Source organism: Culex quinquefasciatus, chromosome 1, assembly GCF_015732765.1.
Source record: "Culex quinquefasciatus strain JHB chromosome 1, VPISU_Cqui_1.0_pri_paternal, whole genome shotgun sequence".
In the NCBI taxonomy this organism is placed as follows: domain Eukaryota; kingdom Metazoa; phylum Arthropoda; class Insecta; order Diptera; family Culicidae; genus Culex; species Culex quinquefasciatus.
Genome location: NC_051861.1, coordinates 3,636,322 through 3,658,267, shown reverse-complemented (window position 1 = coordinate 3,658,267; position 21,946 = coordinate 3,636,322). Strand labels below are relative to the sequence as shown.

Sequence of the window (21,946 nt, the reverse complement as noted above, 5' to 3'; positions counted from 1 at the left end):
TTTTCTTCTCTCCCAGATTGAAGGGTTACGAGAGAAAGAGTACCCGTGATGTTGTGTGTTTTTTGGTGCGACGATGACGGACGTGTGAGTGTGAGGCGGTGCTTTTGAGATGAGTGCTGCAGCGTCGTCATCGTCATCCGTCACTGCCCGCATAATCAAATACCAAAGGTGAAACTGTCGAAATCATAAGAAAATTATTTCTGGTATGGTTACCATTTGTGATATTGTTGATATAATGTCACGACCATAGAACAAAATTAAAATGGTACTATTTCCCGAATGGTTACACTTTTCTTAACATATTCGAATAGTTGATTTTTTTTCCTACAATTCAATGAACGGTATCTATTCGTCATACGATTAGGATGGTTCGAAACAGCTATTGTTAGAACATAATAGTACTGTAGCTGGTATGATAAAAGTTATGATACTCGGTATGATTGAGTCAAAGAAACCTAAGCGGAAAATTTCATAAGTCCTAATAATTCAAACAATTGCACAACAATTAATGGTAAGATATAATTATTCCTCCCGCATAAACGAGAACCTTAAAAAAACTTTATGTTAAATGGTTTTCTCACCATTTCAGAGATCGTAACCACTATTTGAAAAATGGTAGGAAAACCTTAAAAATACCATATCGGAAATGGTACCCTACCATTTTTCATAAAGTTCGACCATCTGAATTGAGGGTGGTTAGCAACGGTAACTTTAAAAATCTCCGAACAACGTTTCGTAAGATTACCATTTGTGTAATGGTAAAAATAAAGTAAATTTCCGCGAAAAAGCGACCTTTTTCTCTCGGTTTTTACTGTTTGAGAAATGGTTTTTAAAAGGTATTTTAAGGTTTTTCTTACAAATTTTAACCTTGCGTCTACTATTTTAGAAAGGGTTTGTAAATGGTTTTTTAGGGTTTTTCTTGCTATTTTTACCTAGCGCTACTATTTTGGAAATAGTTTTCATATGGTTATTTAAGGTTTATCCTACTTTTTTTTTCCCAGTTTCACTATTTGAGAAATAGTTTTCAAATTGTTATTTAAGGTTTGTCGAACAATGCCGACCAGTTTTTACTTTTTGATACATGGTTATCAAATGGTAAATTTAAGTTCATCATATAAATTTGTTCACTTTTTGACGGATGGTTCACAACAATAATATTTGAACTTTTTCGGCTTTAATTCTAGTTGATTGCCGATTCTGTTCGGTTGATCATACTGCCAAAGTCGTCCAAACCTGAAAAAATAAGAAAAAATCACAAAGTATCGAGTAGAATGTAACATTCAAATATGTGTACTTATCTGATGATTCAAATGATTTCCTTGATTAACGCCAATCGTGCGTTCGCTTCGATTTTGTTTTGTCGGTCGGCTGCCGCCAAGATCTCTTTTGATTGCCGATCGAATCCTCCAGCACCAGCTGTTCCGTTGTTTCAAGTTCTCCACGGCGCTGAAATGATCAACAAGAAAAATGTAAACAAAGTATCTGGTAAATCAAATGATTTGTTTGAAAATTATACCTGCACACAAAGCGTAAACAACGACCAGCCGCACAAACGTTTCGCTTCAGACTGTTTCTGCCTGCGCTTTGCCTGCACTAGCGCAGGTAACGAGCGTAGCGAGAGAAGAGAAACGAGAGAGCGCGCAAGGCAGATTATTAATACTCTGGCTTGCGCGCTCTCTCATTTTTTTTCTCTTGCTACGCTCGATACTTGCTCTCGCAATTATGCGTTAAATCCAAAATAAATATTATTATATTTAACTTTTGAAAAATGATTCGCTCAAACAATTGACATAAAGTAACAAACATCAGAAACATGACATGTTTAAAATTATTTATGAATTTCGAGCCTTTTTGTTCTTGTGCTCCTGAATTTGTTTTCTTTTTTGGTTGATATAGATTCTGTCAGTTAAAATTGGTAAACTCCTGCGAATTAGGCGAATTATGATGCTTCTTGGTGCGCTTGTTCAAAAACACCTAAATCCGACCCAGCAAATTTTCCACCGCCGATTCCTTCTTCTAGTACAACTCCCGGCCAACCTAGGCCAACGGCTAGAGCAACAAGAGAGATGACGTGACAATTTAACAAATCGGCCAAAGATGAAGCGCGTACCGGGCCGCGTCCCACTTGCATTTCTTCAGATTCTTCTTGATGGCCTTCACCGTCCATGTTTCGTAATTTGCAAATGTTCGCTGACAGTTTGATCTGGAATAGTTTCGCAAGTACATACTTGAGTACATACCTTCGCACGCGAAAACTGTTCAACAAGCAGAAAAAGTGCAAAGGGATCTTGGTAAATTTCTTGATCGAATGGGAACCTCTTGGGGTCCGGCTCCGGCTTGATTTCCGGTGTTTCTGGTCTGCTTCCTGCGCTCCACCACCTTTAACTGAATAAATTGTTGAGTGTAGAATAAAAGTGCAATTTGCCTAACCCTAATTCACCGTACACCGGAACTGCCACACCTTACACTCCAAAACCTTGTCTCACACAAACGTCAGAATAAACATTCCAATCCGAACTACCAAACAGCAACCACGCGTTTTATTACTACTGCTAAGAGGTTACGGGCCCCAGCCATAACCTTAAAAGTTCGGGAAAAGTTCGTGCGAAAAGTTTGGCGGAAAGTCGTGCGCGATGGGCTAAGATAAATACCTTGCCCAGATCGTCGGCCTTGAAAGTGTTGTGCAGCTCCAGATTGACCTAGAAGTTACATTTTCAACTACAATTCAAAAAATCAAGCAGCTAAACAAACCTGAATGTACTGCCCTGTCGCCTCTAGCCAGTCGACCAGTCGCATGTATCGTACACTATCTCAAACATCTAGAACGGAATGTTGGTGCACAGCCTGTTAAGGAAGGTCAACGACACCCGGTACGGATTTTCGTAGTTGGGCACAATGCTCGACGGAATCACCTTGGCGGCCTTTAGCTTGTGCATCAGCGAAATCACCTTGTAGGAGCACACTTTCTTTACCATCATCTGAACACGCGAACCGAAGCCCACTTACATTGTTTTGCCTGATTTTTGTGCTTGCAGACTTTTCACACTATCTACAGATCTTGTCATGGCTCAGATTGTTATGGGAAAGATTGAAATTCGCGAAACATTAAATTTTGTTGATACTAGGGGAAATCTACCCATTTTAATCCTAATAAGCGGTCGTGTTTGAATGATGCTGGATAATCTAGAGTCTCCCTTGAATTTTACTAAAACCAAGTACACCAACGAGTAGAGCAAGTTTTTGTGAACATTTCTGTTTATTTTCACTTTCACTAAAAGTTATTCTATTTCTTTACCAAGCATTTAACAAAAAAATTCCCAAGGGTATTCTAATCGAGGCGAATGCATTGGGCCACGCCCATTTTCTAATATCGGCTTAGTTCTTTTTTCTTCCAACACTCTGTCGAGTGTTGCCATTTGCGCTGACAGTTCAAACGAACACTCACGAAAAGTGGCATTTATAGGGAAAGTTTCCTGGCATCGCTGGCTGTGTTGCTGGTGGTGTTGACGGCCAGCCTTTGTTCTTTTTTGCCTTCGTCTCTCGCTCGGTTTTCTTCAGCCTTCGATTTGAATGCAAAGTGAAAATTGAAACGTCAAACGACTTGGCGCGTTTGTTTTTTTGATGGCGCTTGCTAATTTATTACATATTTCGGGATTATTCTTCAAGTGAGTGACTAAGTAACGGTCAAAAGAACATGTTGCCGGTAGTTGGAAGCAATTTCATATCTTAAGCGCCGTGAAAAAGTAAGCGAAAGTGAAAAGTTAATTTTGACGATATTCATTAAGCGCTTGATGGATTCTCGTGTGTGTCACTGTGTGTGCCAACAAAATAATGAGAAGTGGTCTCGCAAAATACAAATTATGATCAAAAGTGCATTAAATGTGATCTTTTTGGCCAGTTAGTGGCATACATTTGCGTGCTTACTCGAGGCGGTGCTGTTGCTGGTAAGTTTATAGCCCAAATAGTATTTTTGGAGCTTTAATCGAGCATCAAACTCTCCATATGACGAAGATAGGTGTTTGATTGGAAAGGGTAGATTTCCCCTACTCTTGGACGGCAACCTGGCATCGCTCCGTAGAAACTCCTGCTGCTTTTATGTTAACGGTTCTTCTCAAGGTTCTCCGTTGGTAATCAATCCGGCGCGTCAAAAATATTTCTGTAAAATAACAAATTTACCGATAGGTTTTTATTTCAAATAAAAGATTTATTTTAGCAAACTTACCAAAACACCTACTTTCAAAACGCGCTTAGTCCAGAAATGTCCCTGTTTTATTTCGGCAAAGTCGCCAATCAAAATGAAGTTCGGTTCAGTGATCTCAAATTTGCCAAGCAAAATCAAAACAAACTCATCTCAAAATTGCCATCACTGAACCGAACTTCATTTTGCTTGAACGAACTCAAAAATGGTGTTCCCCCAGTAAGCGTGCACCTTCTTCACGCGATTTTTGGAAAATTGACACTTTGACACAACGTTGCCAGATTATTTTTTGGGAAATCTGTATTTTCTTAAAAATAAATCTGTATTTTATCTGTATCATGTCAAATTCGAAGCCACAGATGATTTTTTTAGACTTTTCACAACAGATTTAAGCTTTTTAATCATATTAAAGCATAATTCAATTGCTAAATTATTGAAATTTTCCAATTAAATCATTTTTAAAAAATCTGTATATACAGATTTTTGTGATTTTTGGGATCAAAAAATCTGTATAATACAGATTTATCTGTATATCTGGCATGGCTGCTTTGACAGCTAGATCTGTCAAACCATTGTTTTTGTTTTGAATGTGTCCGGCAAAAAGTTTTTTTTGGTTCTGATACAAATTTGTAGTTGTGTAACCTCTTACAGGCCGGAATCCACAAAAAAACGACCGGAATTGACAAAAAATCCGAAGATCTGCACCGCGAAAGCATCGATGACATCAAAATTCCATCCACCGTGCCGGGAAATTCCGCGCTGAAGCGCATTCCGAGGGGTTTGCTGGTTTGATGACGTTCGCCCAGAATCACTACCCGTTCAAAACCGCCGACTACTTTCTTACCTACAACTTCCCGAGGGAATCGATCAGACGCGCGGTTGGTTCTACATGCTGCTCGAAATCTCGACGGCCCTGTTCAACAAGCCGCCGTTCAAGAACCTGAACTGCACCGGGCTGGTGCTGGCCGCCGACGGGCAGAAGACGAGCAAGCGCAAGAAGATTTACCCAGACCGAATGGAGGTGTTGCATAAGTACGGGGTGGACGCGCTAAGTTGTACCTCATCAATTCGCCGGTTGAGCGTGCGGAGAAATTGCGGTGAGTTTGATATCTTGAGCATTTATCTAGAAGTCGTTGCTAATAATGATGTCTCTTTCAGTTTCAAGGAAGACGGCGTCAAGGACATAATCAAGGACGTTTGCAGAACATTGATCGGTTCGAGAAGGAGGACAAGATTGTTTATCGATATGACGTTGGATTTCGTCTTTGCTTCCGTTCGATTTTCGTTTTGCTGCTCTAGAATTTTCTCATGGAATAGGTACTACATAAGTTTGCTAAAAAGTTTGAAAAACTTGAGAAATTTAACCAATTTAGGTTAATTCATGTTCGGTAGGATGTCACGTCCAGACGGATTGATTTTGGCCCCTTTACGGATGATGGCCTCGTGCGCATGACCGCTCTAACCGCCGGAATCCGTCGAGGAGCTCCGTCTCGAGGTCGGGAGGCTCCTGCTCCGATTGCCAGTCCCGCTGCTGCAAAGGCCAAGGCCCCGAAGGAATCCACCAAGGAAAAGGTCCTGTTTGTGGGAAAATTGAAGCGGACCATCACCATCTAGCAGCTGGAGGCAGATTTCGCTCCTTTCAGAACCGTTACGGTGCTCCGGCTGGTGATGGACAAGGAGACGGGACGCTCCAAGGGTTTCGGTTACGTCCAGTACGTGGAGGCGGACGATGCCGCCAAGGCCATGGCCCAGCTGGAGGTGACGATGGCGCACCTAGCTGATGCGTTAACTTTATGGAATTCTGAGATTTACCCGGACCGAACTGCAACAGGCTGGTGCTGGCCGCCGACGGGCAGAAAATGAGCAAGCGCAAGAAGAACTACCCGGACCCGATGGAGGTGGTGCACAAGTACGGTGCGGCCGCTCTGCCGTGGTCACGATAATTTGTCCCTAGGCAATCAGCTTCATATCCGTTCCGGTTTCCCCCGTTAATTTGACCACCTTGCATTCCGAGTTCTGGCCAAACATGAAGATCGGCCAGCGCGTTCCTCGAGACCAAATAAACAACCCGACCGTGCGGATTCTGCTGTAGCATGCGCAACACTGCAAATTACGCAATCGTCATCTTGCCCGACTCGGTTGACGCCCCAACAAATACATTTTCCTCACTGTTATAAACTGCGTTGAAGACCTGCGCCTGGATCGGATTAAACTGCGAGAACCGGTCCGAGTACAGCTCTTCGAAACGTGGCTCGCGCAGGGCACTCAGTTTTTTGTCCACCTGTTGGATTTATGTTTCAAAATATGTTAGACATAAATAAACTTTAAAGAATTCGTTAAATAGAATCTACAAAAATCTAAAATAAATAACAGTACCCATTTTGTTTTTGTGGAAAAAATGATTCAATATGGTGCTCGCGTATCAAGGTTTACCATTTTAACTTTAAAATACCCTCATGATTTATGGTAACCATTTCAAGAAACATCCGTAAATAGTTTTTTAATGTTACCAAAAAAACATTTTACCATTATAAACTTTGAAATAACTATAACAATTTTGGTAACCATTTGACGAATAGTCATCAAGGTCCGCAATTTGCACCATTTGAACTTTTAAATTACCTTATGATTAAGGGTAACCATTTGAGAAGACATCCGCTAACAGTTTTTTAAAGTTTTGAAGAAAATTGTTGACCATTATAGACATTAAAATAACTCTATTACGTATGGTTACCATTTGACAAATAGGAATCAAGGTCCGCCAAATAACATTATTACAAATGGTGACCATATTTCATAAGGTTTTTTTAAGTTCCACACTGCAATCGATATAGTTTTCGTTTATCCGGGCTCAGATGTTTGGTATTATTTCAAACAGTTTTTGTATGATTGAGCCAAAAATAAATTTTAGCGAAAATTTGCTTAAGTCCCAATGATTCAAACAATAGTTCAACAATTCATGGAAAAATATAACTTTTCGCCTTATGGTTGATATTCTTCGGAACAGCTATTGTTAAAACATAAGGGTACCATAGACGACGTAGTACTTCCACCTTGAAGTTCAGCGAAAAACTCTTAAGTCCCAATAATCCAAACAATTGCACAACAATTCATGGAACGATATAACTGTTCGCCAAATGGTTAGGATTATTTTAAACAGGTATTGTATGATTGAGCCAAATGAACTACAACAAAAAAAATCTTAAGTCCGAATAATTCAAATAATATTTCAACAATTCATGGAACGATATACCTGAACTCATCCAGCGAAAATTTTCTTAAGTCCCAACAATTCATACCATTGTTCAACAATTCATGGAACGATGTACCTGAACTCATCCAGCGAAAATTTTCTTAAGTCCCAACAATTCATACCATTGTTCAACAATTCATGGAACGATATACCTGAACTCATCCAGCGAAAATTTCCTTAAGTCCCAACAATTCATACCATTGTTCAACAATTCATGGAACGATATACCTGAACTCATCCAGCGAAAATTTTCTTAAGTCCCAACAATTCATACCATTGTTCAACAATTCATGGAACGATATACCTGAACTCATCCAGCGAAAATTTTCTTAAGTCCCAACAATTCATACCATTGTTCAACAATTCATGGAACGATATACCTGAACTCATCCAGCGAAAATTTTCTTAAGTCCCAACAATTCATACCATTGTTCAACAATTCATGGATCGATATACCTGTTTGCCATATAGTTTGTATGTAAAGCTAAATTATTTTCGTGATAGTTTTTATAAGTCCAAATAATTAAACAATTGATTGATCATTATCAGAATGATAACTGTTCGCCATGTGATTGGTCTATAGTTTATTTGTATGGTTCTACCATACATGTTACGATATATTTACGATAAATTTTGAGGCAACATTTCATAATAAAATGCATTTTAAACCGCCAAACGTAATGTAACTGAGATAGCTCAATTAGATAAGGCGGCAGCACCACGGAAGAATCAACAGGAGACATCATCATCAAGCGGTAACAAATCCCGGACATTACAAAAAAAAAACGCTAACCATTAATAATCATATACTTACCATTCCCGTTAAATCCACAGTTCCCAGAACATTTGTAAAGTTTATTTTTTGGCTCCTCCCTTTTCAAATGGTGTCGGTAAGTGTCGGTAAAGCAGTTCACCATTTAAAATCATATTTTATTAATTTGTGGTACGGTTCACATAAAATGAGAATTGAACAGTTGGGGAACAGTTTGGGGTAGGGTACGACTATGATCCACGAAAAAAATCCCTTGTAAAAATGTATTGTAACATAACCCGCATAAACGAGAACTTTAAAAAAACTTTTTGTTAAATGGTTTTCTCACCATTTCAGAGATCGTAACCACTATTTGAAAAATGGTAGGAAAACCTTAAAAATACCATATCGGAAATGGTACCCTACCATTTTTCATAAAGTTCGACCATCTGAATTGAGGGTGGTTAGCAACGGTAACTTTAAAAATCTCCGAACAACGTTTCGTAAGATTACCATTTGTGTAATGGTAAAAATAAAGTTGATTTTCGCGTAGAAGCGACCTTTTTCCTCCGGTTTTTACTGTTTCAGAAATGGTTTTTAAATGGTATTTTAAGGTTTTTCTCACAATTTTTAACCTTGCTGCTACTGTTTTACAAATGGTTCGTAAATGGTTTTTTAAGGTTTTTCTTGCTATTTTTAACAAGCGCTACTATTGTAGAAATAGTTTTCACATGGTTATTTAAGGTTAATTCTATAATTTTCTCCCAGTTCCACTATTTGAGAAATAGTTTTCAAATGGTTTTTAATAGTTTTTTCTAGCATTTTTTACCTACCTCATTTTTACAGAATTGTTCACATTTTGACGGATGGTTCACAACAATAATATAAGAACTTTTTCGGCTTAAATTTTAGTTGATTGCCGATTCTGTTCGGTTGATCATGCTGTCAAAGTCGTCCAAACCTGAAAAAATAAGAAAAAAAATCACAAAGTATCGAGTAGAATGTAACATTCAAATATCATGTACTTATCTGATGATTCAAAGGATTTCCTCGGTCGGCTGCCGCCAAGATCTCTTCTGATTACCGATCGAATCATCCAGCACCAGCTGTTCCATTGTTTCAAGTTCTCCACGGCGCTGAAATGATCAAAAAGAAAAATGTAAACAAAGTATCTGGTAAATTAAATGATTTGTTTGAAAATTATACCTGCGCACAAAACGTAAACAACGACCAGCCGCACAAATGTTTCACTTCAGACTGTTTTTGCCTGTGCTAGCGCTTGCCTGCATCAGCGCAGGTAACGAGCGTAGCGAGAGAAGAGAAACGAGAGAGCGCGCAAGGCAGATTTTCTCTTGCTACGCTCGATACTTGCTCTCGCAATTATGCGTTAAATCCAAAATTATTATTATAATAATTAACTATTGAAGAATGATTCGCTCAAACAATGGAAATAAGGTAACAAACATCAGAAACATGAGATGTTTAAAATTATTTATGAATTTCGAACCTTTTTGTTCTTGTGCTCCTCAATTTGTATTATTTTTTGGTTGATATAGATTGGTGTAATCGATCATCCGGTAGACGACCCACGGGCCACGGAAGATGCGGTGGCGGATGAATCACCAGCAAGTTGTGCTGCAGAGCATCGCACAGGACAGGGTCAAACGCCAGGTACCCCGGATGTGCTTCTCAGCCCAAATGTCCTGACGCAGCTTACGAATCTGTGCCCACAGATATTCATCCTGCGAATGAGGCGAATTATGATGCTTCTTGGTGCGCTTGCTTAAAAACACCTAAATCCGACCCAGCAACATTCGAGATGACGTGACAATTGAACAAATCGGCCAAAAATTTAAGCGCGTACTGGGCCGCGTCTCACTTGCGTTGCTTCAGATTCTCTTTGAAGGCCTTCACTGTATGGTTCACAAACTCTCCGCCAAAGTTATAATTCTTCGCTTTTATCAGCCCCATCATCTTCGAGTAGATCGAACACTTTTCCGGTAACTTTATCAGACAAAATCCGCAAAATCTTGTTCCTTAAGTTGCCCAAATCCGACACCAGCACCGAAACGAACGTTTCGGAAGTGCTTCAAAAATGGCCTGAGGGTTGGTGGACCCTCCTAATTTCGTGCAAGCTCCATGACGGCCTAAAAATCCATCACCCGTAGTGATACGACAACTCGCGAAGAACACCGCGAATCGAAAACCCTCGAATTTCGCGCTAGTTCATCCACCAAGAGGCCAATGTAGATCATCTGAAGCACGGACTGCCGGCACTCTTTACCAGCCCGAACGAAATTCCGAACAGCTGCCGGTCATCAGCAGGTTCACGGAAAAGTTATCGATTTTGGCGGAGGAGGACGCAGCCGCCATCGCAAACGGAAGGTCATCCCAATCAAAACAATCATTCGAGTTGGCCTGAAAGCGCTGTAATTATTATTTGACACGGATGCAGCAACCATCGATTGCGGACAGGTTATCCCGCGAGGACGTCTCAGACTCATCCGCTACTCGGTCAACACCACTGGAATAAGAAAATCGATCAATCATCTTATACTCAGATTGTACCGTCTAACTTACGACTTGCTACGTTTTTTTTTGCGCCTGACCAAGGCATCTGTCGCTTCTTGTCGCACAGCTGTTCCTAGCTTCTACTCTTTGACCTCCCAAAAACGACCATCTTGGCCTCAATGTCCCGAAGATGGCGATCAATGTTCCTCTCGATTTCCGCCTCAATCTTCGACCGATTCTGGATGATATCGTTCTGTTCCTTCAGCACGTCCAACTTCTCCCGGCTGTTACTCCACCGTGCTGCATTCTACCGTCTTCTCCGAGACAACGCGCCGACCATGATTATGCTATCTTCTCTTTTAGCATTTCCATCGACTGCAAGTTGTCATACTTTTGTGTTACCTTGTGATCTCCACCATCAGAAAGCGCAAACTCCACCCCCTCCAGGTTGTACCACCACTTGGATGGATTTTCAACCTGCTGTATTCGCTTCAAGACTGCCACCAGGTGTACCATCTAAAAACACGAATGAAAATCATTTTATGTCGAAAGCAAAAAACGAAAACTGTACCTACCTTGCAATTACTGATAACGCTGACAAATAATAAAATAGAATTGAAAATTTCCCAAAAAAAAACTTTTTCAGAGCTCACTCGTCGGTCGTAGCCGTCGTAGCAGCTCAGGCTGTTTGTAAACAAAACTTGCGATGATTTCCGAGGTTGTCATTTTAGCCAATCGCTTTCTTCGATGTTTTTGCACTGTAAAATGAAACAAGACTTTTGATGGCGGAAAACTAAAATAATTATTATTCAAGATTTATTTTTCGTACATTTCAGCATAACCATTTTTTTTTTGACTATTTTGTATTGAACTGATTTCAGAGTAGCTGTGGGAGTAAATTCTAAAATTTGAGTTTAGATTGAACAACTATTGTGTCAAAACTGGATTGGCCCACGATTAGATAATACAGTCGACTCTCTGGTTGTCAATATCCAAGGGACCGTCGAGGAAGAGAATCATCAGTTTACAGAACGATGCAAAATGAAGACTCGAATAATTTTTTTTTTCTTGATACCCAGCTATGGGAGAGAATCATGGCAACGTCCAGCAAACAAAAACAAACTAATGTCAAACACCCTTCAAAGCATCGTTCCGCAAAGAAAAATGTCTATGCATGCCATGAGAAAGTGAAATTATTGATAACCAGAAGAGATTTTTAAAGCAAACAGAATCCAAGGGACCGTCGAGGAAGAGATCCTTCAAGCAAGAGAAAATATCGAGGAATGAAGACAACTGAAGTATGCAGATTGAAGGGACTGAAGAATTCATCGATAGATGGATCAATATTGATATCGAGAAGATCGACAGCCAGAGAGTCGACTGTAATCATTAAAATAAATATATAAATCTGTGGGCACATTTTGTTTAGTATTTGAATGGAAAATGTCTAACCCTGAACCCTGAACCAATACATTTTTGCATCAACAGTTGCACAAATATATTGAAATTAAAAGTCGTACCTGAATTATTCGAATTCTGAAACGTTATTAATTTCGAATCGTATACACATTCCGTTTCAATAGCAACAACCGGTTCCGTGTTTGTATCGGTTGTTACGTTTGAAACGAAATTCGTATACAATTCGAATTGAAATCCGTTTCGAAAATCGAATTGAGTTGACATGGGAAGGTGAACAAATCGGACTCAAATTTGATTAATACGTATTCAAAAAAGTGTAAAGGCGGTTTGCCAAAAGTTGTAATATTTTGATAGGTTCTATGTTTCGTGTAAACGTTGTTTGCTTTTTAATACATCTGTCAGTGTCTCAAAACGATTTTCCAAAAAGTTTTTGTTTTTATCGCAAAATTGGCACGACTCACCTCTCGCAGGAGTCATTGGACAGCTTTGTTTAAAACGGACCACGGTGCCCCCAGAGAATGCAAGTTTTCATCGCATTGCACCATCTTCAGCCAGTGCATTTCCGACGCGGTAATAATTTTCGAGTGCAGCTGAGGAGTTGAGCTTTCCACGCAGCGTTTCAGTTTACACGATCTTCCTTACGAAATTACACCGATCGCTCGACGGCCTCAGAAGACCTCAAACTTCAACGCTTCCCAGATCGGAAGCCCGTAAACCCACGATGTTTTGTAAGGCAACGATGTTTTTCGAAAATTTCGATGAACTGTATGCTGTGCGTTAGAGTGAAAGAGAAAGCATGCTAAGTATTTTCATCGAAGTTTCGCTCAGCATGCTATCTCGTTCTTTCGTGATTGCGAAAATTTGGAAGAACTGTCAAAGTGCCACACAGCCATCTTGATTTTGGACAAGTTTGTTCAAGTCGGGAAAATTTTGAAAAAAAAAAACAGTTTTACGGTGAGTTAATCCTTTTATTTCTGCCTAAATTTGTTTGATTAAAAATTCTTCTGTTTTAAGGCATGCAACCTGCTGCTGAACAAAAATGACTCCGTGCCTGCATCGCCGACCGGAACCTGCCTGCAAGTGCCAACCCTCGGAAGGACAATCTCTGCCGGCAATGACCAACTCAATCCGAAGTGCCAGCTGAGCTCAGGGAAAATGGCCACGGTGGTTCCAAAGGAACTGAAATGGTAAGTAGCTCAGAACGCTCTAGTGTTAAGGATTATAAAAGATCGTTTCTTTCAGAATTTTAACTCCAAAGATGCTCCCGGAACCTGATCCGGATCAACTGCAAGGAAGCCTACCGCGGCATCGCGAACAAACGCAACCTCCAAGATTGGCCATTCGCAGCAGTGAGACCAGCATCGGGCTGCTCAATGCATAAAGCCGTTCAATGACCCACCACAGCCGCCATCGCCCTCGCAACAGAATGGCCACATCGGCGTCGGAAGTTTCGTCGCGAGTAAGCGCCGGGGACAATTCGTCGTCCGCCTAAGAACTTCTACATTAATCTGCCGCAGAGGTTCCAGAAGCGTAAGGCAGAGCGAAAACCTTCCGGAACAGTCTGAAAGGAAGTCAACCGAAAGCCGGTGGTAGCGGAACCAATGTTGCGAGATTTTAGGTTAAACATTTATTCTTTACATTTCTCAACCTGAACTAACTTTTCCTACTTCCAGGTCAAATAATTTTGCACCACCCCAAAAAAGTGGGTTTTTATGATGGAGATGGATCGACCAGGACGTCGACCGGAGATGACATATGGCACATCGGCGGAATCGACCTCGCTTGACGTCAACAAGCTGAGGAACCATACTTCCGTTACGCTCAAATCGGCATCGGCCGCCATCAGGGGCAAAGCATCGTTTACGATTCAAGCCGTGAGAACATGGCCAAGGTCGGGGTCGGTGACCTGAGCCGGTCAAATCGAGAACAGAGTCAATAACAAGACGATTCCGGGAGGCCATCAACGGAATCTGGCGATGCAGGTTGTAAGCCGATTGCGGCCATGAAGACGATAGCTGACAGGATCTGTTGTTCCAGAACATGGAAGGTTTTTTTTTGTGAGAAAAAATCCAAATTAATTAAAAAAAAAAACTTATCATAGCTCCATACTTTTACCATACTTTGTCTGTGCTTTTACTCTCTCCCTATAGATTTGCAGCGTCTCTATCAGTGGCATCGGTACCACTCGGGACTCCTCCGACGATAGCGTGGTCAACACTACGAGGAACGTTCTGACACCGAGATCAAGAAGGAAGCTTGAAAGATTCCTCAGCGACCGGAAGAGCATAAGCTGACACTTAACAAAACAAGCATCAGCAGCAAGCTTCGTTCGTCAACCCGCCAAGGATTGTCGTTCAGCGGCCCACCATCGACCTGTACGCCGAGGTCAAGGAACGTCTCATGTTGCGTCGCGAGAAGGACCTGTGAAGGGAGATGGAACGCAAGCAGGCCACGGCCGGAAATCTGCAGGAGCTGGAGCAGAAGCTGAAGAACAAGAGGGTGAAGACGGAGGGCAGGGGTCTTCACTGGTCAAGGACGTTCAGCGAATCGAGCAAGGGAAAGAGCCGTAGCGGTCAAGGTGGCGATTAGAATGACAAAAGATCAACGGTACGAAAGGCACGATCGGTACGGTGGAGAATGTGATGGACCTCTTCGGCTGCTGTCGCAGCATTGGGAGCACAACATCCAGAAATTTTCACCCAGCCGTATTCCGGAATAGCCACGCGTGACGGCTATGTCCTGACAAGTGCCCTCGGAAAAGATTCGAAGGACGGGCACGGCCCTGCAAGTGCGCACCTAACGACGGTTGTAATGCTGCACGAACGAACCAGACAAGTTTGTCAACTTTATAACCCGTGTCCATCCCGTCCTTTAGTGCATTTACTCAATGGACCAGTCTCTCGGCGATTCTCGTTAATTCTCCCCCAGGAAGTGCGCCAGGTTAACCCCACGACTGCAGCTGCCACAGGTGACCTGGGCCTCCTGGGAACATCGAACGCCGCCGCTCAATTCCGCCACCGCCACCAAGAAGCCCCTCAAATGGTCAATCCAGTGAAGGTGAATTTTAGCACTGACCAACAAAATCAAATGTCAATCGCTGAATCGGGTGATACACTTGGGGACAAAGTCGGAAAACAAGAACCAGATCCTGCTTCCCGGTTTATACCATGATCAACGTTAGCCAGAACTGTCGTTAGGAGGACTACAGGGCGGTCAGTTTACCTCCTCGGACGGATTTTAATTCCCGGGAGTTTATCATTCAGTTCCAGAATCAAACAACGGCCTCGCAGCTAGAACACCTTGGAGGTCAACCAATGCCCTGTAAGGACAGGTAAAACAGTTATCCTTGATTTTTTCCCAGCTAACCTTTCCCATTTCCAGCTCAAAAAACCTGTTTGATCCCAGCCTGCTTTACTACGAGGGGAGCAATGGGACCACGGCCGAGAACCGAGGAGTGAGCAGCGCTGCCCACCGGACAGAAAGGAACTGGCCCCGCGAGCAGCAAAAAGCAAGTCACGTTCCGTCCCATCCCGGCGAAGCGTAGGAACCGGTGAGCAGTCTACAACCTCAGCTCTGATGGAAGGTCATGTGCCCTCGGAACGAAAGATCAACCGGAACCGGTTTACGTTCCCGGTCAACTCTTTTGGTAATTTTGTTGTGTCATTTTCGTGCAGTATCAGAGCAATAATTTGTTTTTTTCCCTTTTAAAATAGGTTCTTGCAATCCGGAACTGCCACGCGCAACATGCAGCACGGAACAGGCTCGCGGAACGGTCGCCATAGCTCTGGATTAGATTCGCCGGACGGCGGCCAACCTGTAAATGCTCTCGAAACCCTCGGAATTACACTGGACGGAACAGGCTCGCCGGATGGTCACCGTCCTGCAAGTGCGCTCGGCACGATGGACTAAAACCTGCACGGACGCGCCAAGATCTAACGAATCCGGTCCACAATCCTGGCCTATTGTTTGACTAATTTCGGTAATTGATTTCTAAAATTAGCTTGATTCAATGTACTAATTGTTTATTTTCCTTTCAAAAAGGTTCACGCAATCCGCAATCGCCAAGTGAAACGACAATAGACCTCGAGGTTCTGTCGGAAAGAGGCAGCACGGAACAGGACTGCCGGGCGGTTGCCAACCTACAAGTGCTTTCGGAACAACGCTGGACGGACACGGTCCCTGGAAATTCGTTCAGAAAGACGCAACACGGAACAGACACGACGCCCTGAAAATTTCCCTCGGAACGTCGCTCATGGACAGGCTCGGCGGACGGTCGCCGCCCTGCAGGTGTCCTCGGAATCACGGATGAAATGCTGCACGAACGCGTCCAGGTCTAAATCAACCGGAGCAGGTCCTCACGTTCCTGGAGCGTTCCCTTGAAGACATTCAAACCGGTGAATTGATGTGCATTAGATTAAATTAACTTATTGCTTACAATTTTATGAAAATAAACAAATCGAAACGCGAAAATTGCAGTTTTAATATCAACAAATCAAATGACAGATGAAAGAAAAACAAGAAGAAGAGCACAAAAAAGTGGTTGATGCGCGTCCGATTTTTCACCCCTACGTCGTTCTTACATCGCCCCCGCACGTAGGCCTCTTGCGATGTTCGAACAACCTTGACAGGTTGACGTTTCGGGTGCAAAATACCTTGATTCGGGTCTGATGCGTGTCTCAAAATCAGACCCGCATCGGCCCCTGTAGGACTGATCGTCGCTCTGACGATCAGACCCGATCGGCCCCGGATTTCTTACTGGGTTGATTCTGGTGGAACTTCTGCGTGAGCGACTACAGTGCGATTCTTTGGCTCCACGCATCCTCATGCTACTCGTCTGCAAAATCTCAGTTAAGCGGTCAAGCTGGCCAAGATCAGGACGAATTTGCGAACACCTAGATTTTTTTTCCCAAACGACCGTGACGAAGAAATACCGCAAGATCAGTTTCAGGAAAACACGAAATCCGTCTTCCAGCCAGGAGTTCCACATCCTGGTACATTGTGTCCGTGTTCCTATTAATATGAATCGTATCAAATTCTAAAAGATTGTAATGATGCTTGTTTAAATAATTGGATACAATTATTTTTTTTTGATTAAGAGGAACATTACTTACAATGCATTTATTGCTCAATAAAACGCTCTGCATTTTGATGCAAACATTCACGTCGAGTGCAATTGTATGCATCTTTAAATTATTCAAAGCAAACACCTTTTCATCTCACTTAGCTCTCAACTCCGCTCTTTGAATCAACAAACAAGACTGTTTAGATTTTTATTCCAATTTACTTTTTGTTTTGTGGAAAAAAATTGAAGATGGCAACAATTTTCAAATGGTTATTTAATGTTTCTATATGGTACTCGCGAATAAATGTTAACCATTTGAACTTCATAACAATCTTATGATTTAGGGTAACTATTTGGGAAAACATCCTCAAATAGTTTTTAGAGATACCAAGAAAATTGTTGACCATAATAAACATTAAAATAACTCCATAACGTATGGTAACCATTTGACAAATTGTCATCAAGGTCCGCAATTTGGACCATTTGAACTTTAAAATTACCTTATGATTTAGGGTAACCATTTGAGAAATCATCCGTAAGTAGTTTTTTAAAGTTCCCAAGAAAATTGTTGACCATTATGAACATTAAAATAACTCTATTACTTATGGTAACCATTTAACAAATAGTTATCGAGGTCCGCCAAATAACATTATTACAAATGGTGACCATATTTCATAAGGTTTTTTTAAGTTCCACACTGCAATCGATATAGTTTTCGTTTATCCGGGAACCTAACGACCTATTTAATAAATTGTAGGATTGTTTGGGGAATGGAAAATGTACGGTTGCACCCTATTTGGTGTATTATCAAGATCATTTAGGAAAAGTCATTCGACAAATGGTGACTGTATGGTTGTTGACTATGCGGGTGACGACGTGGCTGGTCGGTGTGATGGTGAGCCCAAGTTCGCGGTGAGTTCGCTCCATGTTGAGCGGTGTTTTGATGTTTGGGTCTGTGGCACCTGTCTGAAAAACCCTATATTTTTGAGGTTGGGAATATTCGTGTGTCCCTTTAAGTGGGTCCAGCTCCGGGGAGAGGGGCTCAGCAGTGTGGGTTTGCCACGCCTGCCACGAGACTTTGACAGTTCGAAGAGACCCGCCATCTCTGTGCGCCACTCATTCTTCTATTCACAGAATGCTCAACGGTACTCACGGCACTCACAGCTGACAGTGCGATGGGTACAGGAACAGCGCAATCTTAAATCTCACTCTATTTATCGTTTTTTCTTTTGTTCGCTTGTTTTGAGTTGTAGTCTTTCTGGCCAGTTGATAGGACAGTTTTCTTCAATCGGTTGAATGCTTGCTTACAGCATATGTTAACATAAAATTATGCGCTGTGTTTAATATGATTACGTTACCAAGAGAGCTATTTTATAATTCGGTTATCATACATTGTCCATCCGCACTTTTTAACCCTTTTTAGGCGGCAATGTAGCCATCTGGATCTTATATGTTTTAAATTATAATTATTTATTTTACAGCTTCCTGAAATACTCTTTAAATTAACTGCTTACATGCATTTATCTATTCACTGTTCACTATAAATCCTATTTATTGTAATTTCCATATAAATCATTATCCAATACTTTTTCCTTCATCTTACCATTCACCCATACCATAAACGATCAAATTGCATAAACTAATGACATTTACAATTTCAGCAATGGAACCATTTGAACCATTTGTCCATTAAAACAACGTTATTTATTTCACAGCTTCCTCGAATCAACTTTAAATTTACTACTTATTTGTATTTATTCTTCTACTTTAATTTTCATATTCCCTCTCCTATTCCTTTTCCTTTATCCTACAATTCCTCAAAATCAATATGATCAAGTTGCATAATCTAATGAAAATTACAACTTCAGCAATGGGACCGTCTGGAGGACTTGATTTTTAATAATAGTTAATTATTTTGTATATAACTTTTCACTATATGATTTATTTTAATCCTAATTCCTAATAATCCGATTCCTTTATCCTACCATTCCCCTATACTATATATGACCAAATTGCAATCTCACGACACTTACAAAAACTGCACATACAAAACACACACCACATCAAAACTGACCCGGAGCGTTTGGTACGGTATGTCCACGCATCCTTCCTCCCCTGTAGATTCTGTGAAATGTGATCCGTTCACAGAATCCTCTCTGCGGTTAATGCAACGCAGTAGGCCTGGCCGCTTTTATGAGTGTAATACACTTCGGGGATGCTCGAATGTACTACAATCATTAATATTGACAAGAAAGAACATGGGGCGTAATCTAATCACATGTTCTTCCAGGATGCTTTCTTCGGACTGGCTGCGCTTGTGTTTGATTAGATGATTAGATTAGATTAGTAAAATTTAATTAAGTTTCGTAAAACTTCGCAAAATTTATTTCAATTTATTTCAATTTTGTTAACTTTGGCTAAATTAAGTTAAAATTAGTTAAGTTTAGTTAAATTGAGTTGTATTTAGATACATTTAGTTACATATAAATAAACTTAGTTATATTAAGTTAAACTTAGTTAAATTTAGTTAAATTTAGTTAAATACAGTTGAATTTACTTGAATTCAGTCAAATTTAGTTTAAATTAGTTAGATTTAATTAAACTTAGTTGAATTTTGTTACATTTAGACAAAATAAGTAAATTTTAGATAGATTAGGGACCATCCATAAACCACGTGGACACTTTAGGGGGGGGGGGGGTATGGTGATTGCCCACGCTCCATACAAAAATGTTTTTTTTGTATTGACAATTGTCCACAAGTGGGGTGTTGAGATTTCCAATAATGTGTCCACGTGGTTTGTGGATGGTCCCTTAGGTAAATTCAAATAAGTTTCGTAAAATTTCGCATAATTTATTTGAATTTCGTTATATTTAGTTAAACTTAGCTAAATTTAGTAAAATTAAGTAAAATTTTGTTAAATTATATTTAGTTAAATTTAGTTATATTTAGTAAAACTTGGTTAAATTTAATTAAGTTCAGTTGAATTTAGTTAGATTTATTTAAATTTAGTTGAATTTAGTCACATTTAGTTAAAAGAAGTAAAATTTAGTTAAATTAAGTAAAATTGAATTAAGTCTAGTAAAACTTCGAAGATTACCTAATAATTCAACATTTTTTTGCTAATTTCATCGAAAAAAAATCAAAACACTCCACTAACCTACAACCCTGCCGGTGTGACCTCCGGCAGAATCTGTGCACCACCTAGCCTAGGGGAATGTCCCCAACCCACCCGTTCCGAAGGGTCCGGAATGTGCTGAATATCTGTGTGTCATGTGGTTTGCCACCCCCTTTCATTCTTTCCACCACCCTCTCTCTCAAAATGTGTGTCGTTGTTGTTCACTTTATAAAACGTCGAAGGGAACGAACGAAACGGAAAAAAAATCCGAAAAACTTGGTTATCCACACCGCCACCACTCTTTGGTTGCTTCCGGCGGCGGAAGTGCGCCGGATTGTGTGTGTGTGTTCCCTCATGAGCATCAACATCATCGATGAGCACCATCCACTACGGTTATTTGGAACGTAAAAAGGGTGGGCGATTTGATTTGAATATTGTTTCGAGCTCAGTGGCGTTACAAGCTTTGAGGGAAGCATAAATTAAGGCGTTTTGATTTGGTTTGAATTTTGAGAGAAAAAGGTAACCCTTGTTGATTTTTGTGGAGACGCACGGTCATGTAAAATTACTCAAAACATCATGCGTCTCCACCTTATAAAAAATCTAATAATTGATTTGAAACGCCTATGATTTTCTCTCCTCTAAAACCCAACCAACCTCTAACAAAAAAAGTTCATTCGATTCGATTTTTCTCTCATTTTTTATCGACTCCATTATTTTGCCAACATTTCTCTCACCTGAATGTTGCACGTCGAGCAAAAAAAAAAGAAACTGAACAATTTCGTTTTTTCGTGCACACCCTGTCACACCTTCGCCTTCACAAAACATTTTCCCTCACACAAAGTAGGCGCCCTTCCAACGGTGAAATCGACAAAATTTCACTCAACGCTCACTTGGATTTGCACACACCTGTTGTTGTTGTTGCTGCTGCTTGTTTGAACGTGTTTGAGGTTAGGTAAGGTATTGACGTTTAATTGAATTGCCTTTCAGAAGGACCGGTTTGACCTGATTGTTGGATGGACATTGTTGCCGACGTTTATAATGTTGATTTGGTGAAACATTGTGACAGTTTTGATTATTATTGTAGATTTGATGTAGCGGAAACAAGTTCGTTCATACAATTCGAATAAAAGATTTTGACAGCTGTGTATGCTAAATTGCTACCAAAATTTTCAAAAATAGAATCAAATGTTTCCAAAAATGTCATTTTTGGACGAAAATTTTATTTGTATTTCAGTTAACAAATTTTATGAGGCTTTCTAGTCAGAAATTTACTAACACATTCAAAATATTTTTACTTGACAGCTGCACATTTGTTTACATCAGGTTTCCTATCTCTTTCTAGCAAAAGTTTTTTGTCAGGCGACTTATAGCTTGTTTTTTTTTTGACTGACCGCCCGATATGTCAGCCAACATACTTCGCAGGGCTGTGACAGCTCGAGCTCGATCATTGTTTGCATCAGCACACTGTGACGAGAAGTTCGTTATTTTTGGGTTAAATTATATTTTTTCACTGAGCCTAGAAAGCCTTATGTTCTTTAAACTTTGCTCAATTTAGCGTGTAGTCTCACCAATCTGTCACAATACACTCAAAATGGGTAAAACTTGAAACTTAGTTTATTTAACTAATTTTCAATTT

At 40.6% G+C, this 21,946-nt stretch overlaps 1 protein-coding gene and 2 long non-coding RNA genes across 5 annotated transcripts; 2 read left to right on the top strand and 1 right to left on the bottom strand.

The window, feature by feature from the left end:
* Window positions 1-4,929: 4,929 nt before the first annotated feature.
* Window positions 4,930-5,613, top strand: LOC6037271 (isoleucine--tRNA ligase, cytoplasmic). 2 transcript variants are annotated; one of them, XM_038267091.1, is made up of 2 exons: window positions 4,930-5,295; window positions 5,357-5,613. In XM_038267091.1, exons 1-2 carry the CDS (start codon window positions 5,088-5,090, stop codon window positions 5,383-5,385), a joined length of 237 nt encoding a protein of 78 aa, XP_038123019.1. In that variant the 5' UTR covers window positions 4,930-5,087; the 3' UTR covers window positions 5,386-5,613. The 2 variants fall into 2 exon arrangements, with proteins under 2 accessions (XP_038123019.1, XP_038123018.1); XM_038267090.1 differs by having other exon boundaries at window positions 4,930-5,515; window positions 5,572-5,613.
* Window positions 5,614-10,609: 4,996 nt separating this feature from the next.
* Window positions 10,610-11,473, bottom strand: LOC119765347. Its single transcript, XR_005276658.1, has 3 exons — window positions 11,289-11,473; window positions 10,783-11,229; window positions 10,610-10,726 (listed from the first exon to the last, which is right to left on the bottom strand). It is a non-coding gene; the product is annotated as an uncharacterized LOC119765347 (long non-coding RNA).
* Window positions 11,474-12,398: 925 nt separating this feature from the next.
* On the top strand, window positions 12,399-16,593 carry LOC119765346. Of its 2 annotated transcripts, none has more exons than XR_005276657.1 (8): window positions 12,399-13,086; window positions 13,147-13,319; window positions 13,375-13,750; window positions 13,806-14,189; window positions 14,283-15,453; window positions 15,514-15,778; window positions 15,846-16,111; window positions 16,174-16,593. It is a non-coding gene; the product is annotated as an uncharacterized LOC119765346 (long non-coding RNA). The 2 variants fall into 2 exon arrangements; XR_005276656.1 differs by having other exon boundaries at window positions 12,416-13,086; window positions 14,283-15,463.
* Window positions 16,594-21,946: the final 5,353 nt, after the last annotated feature.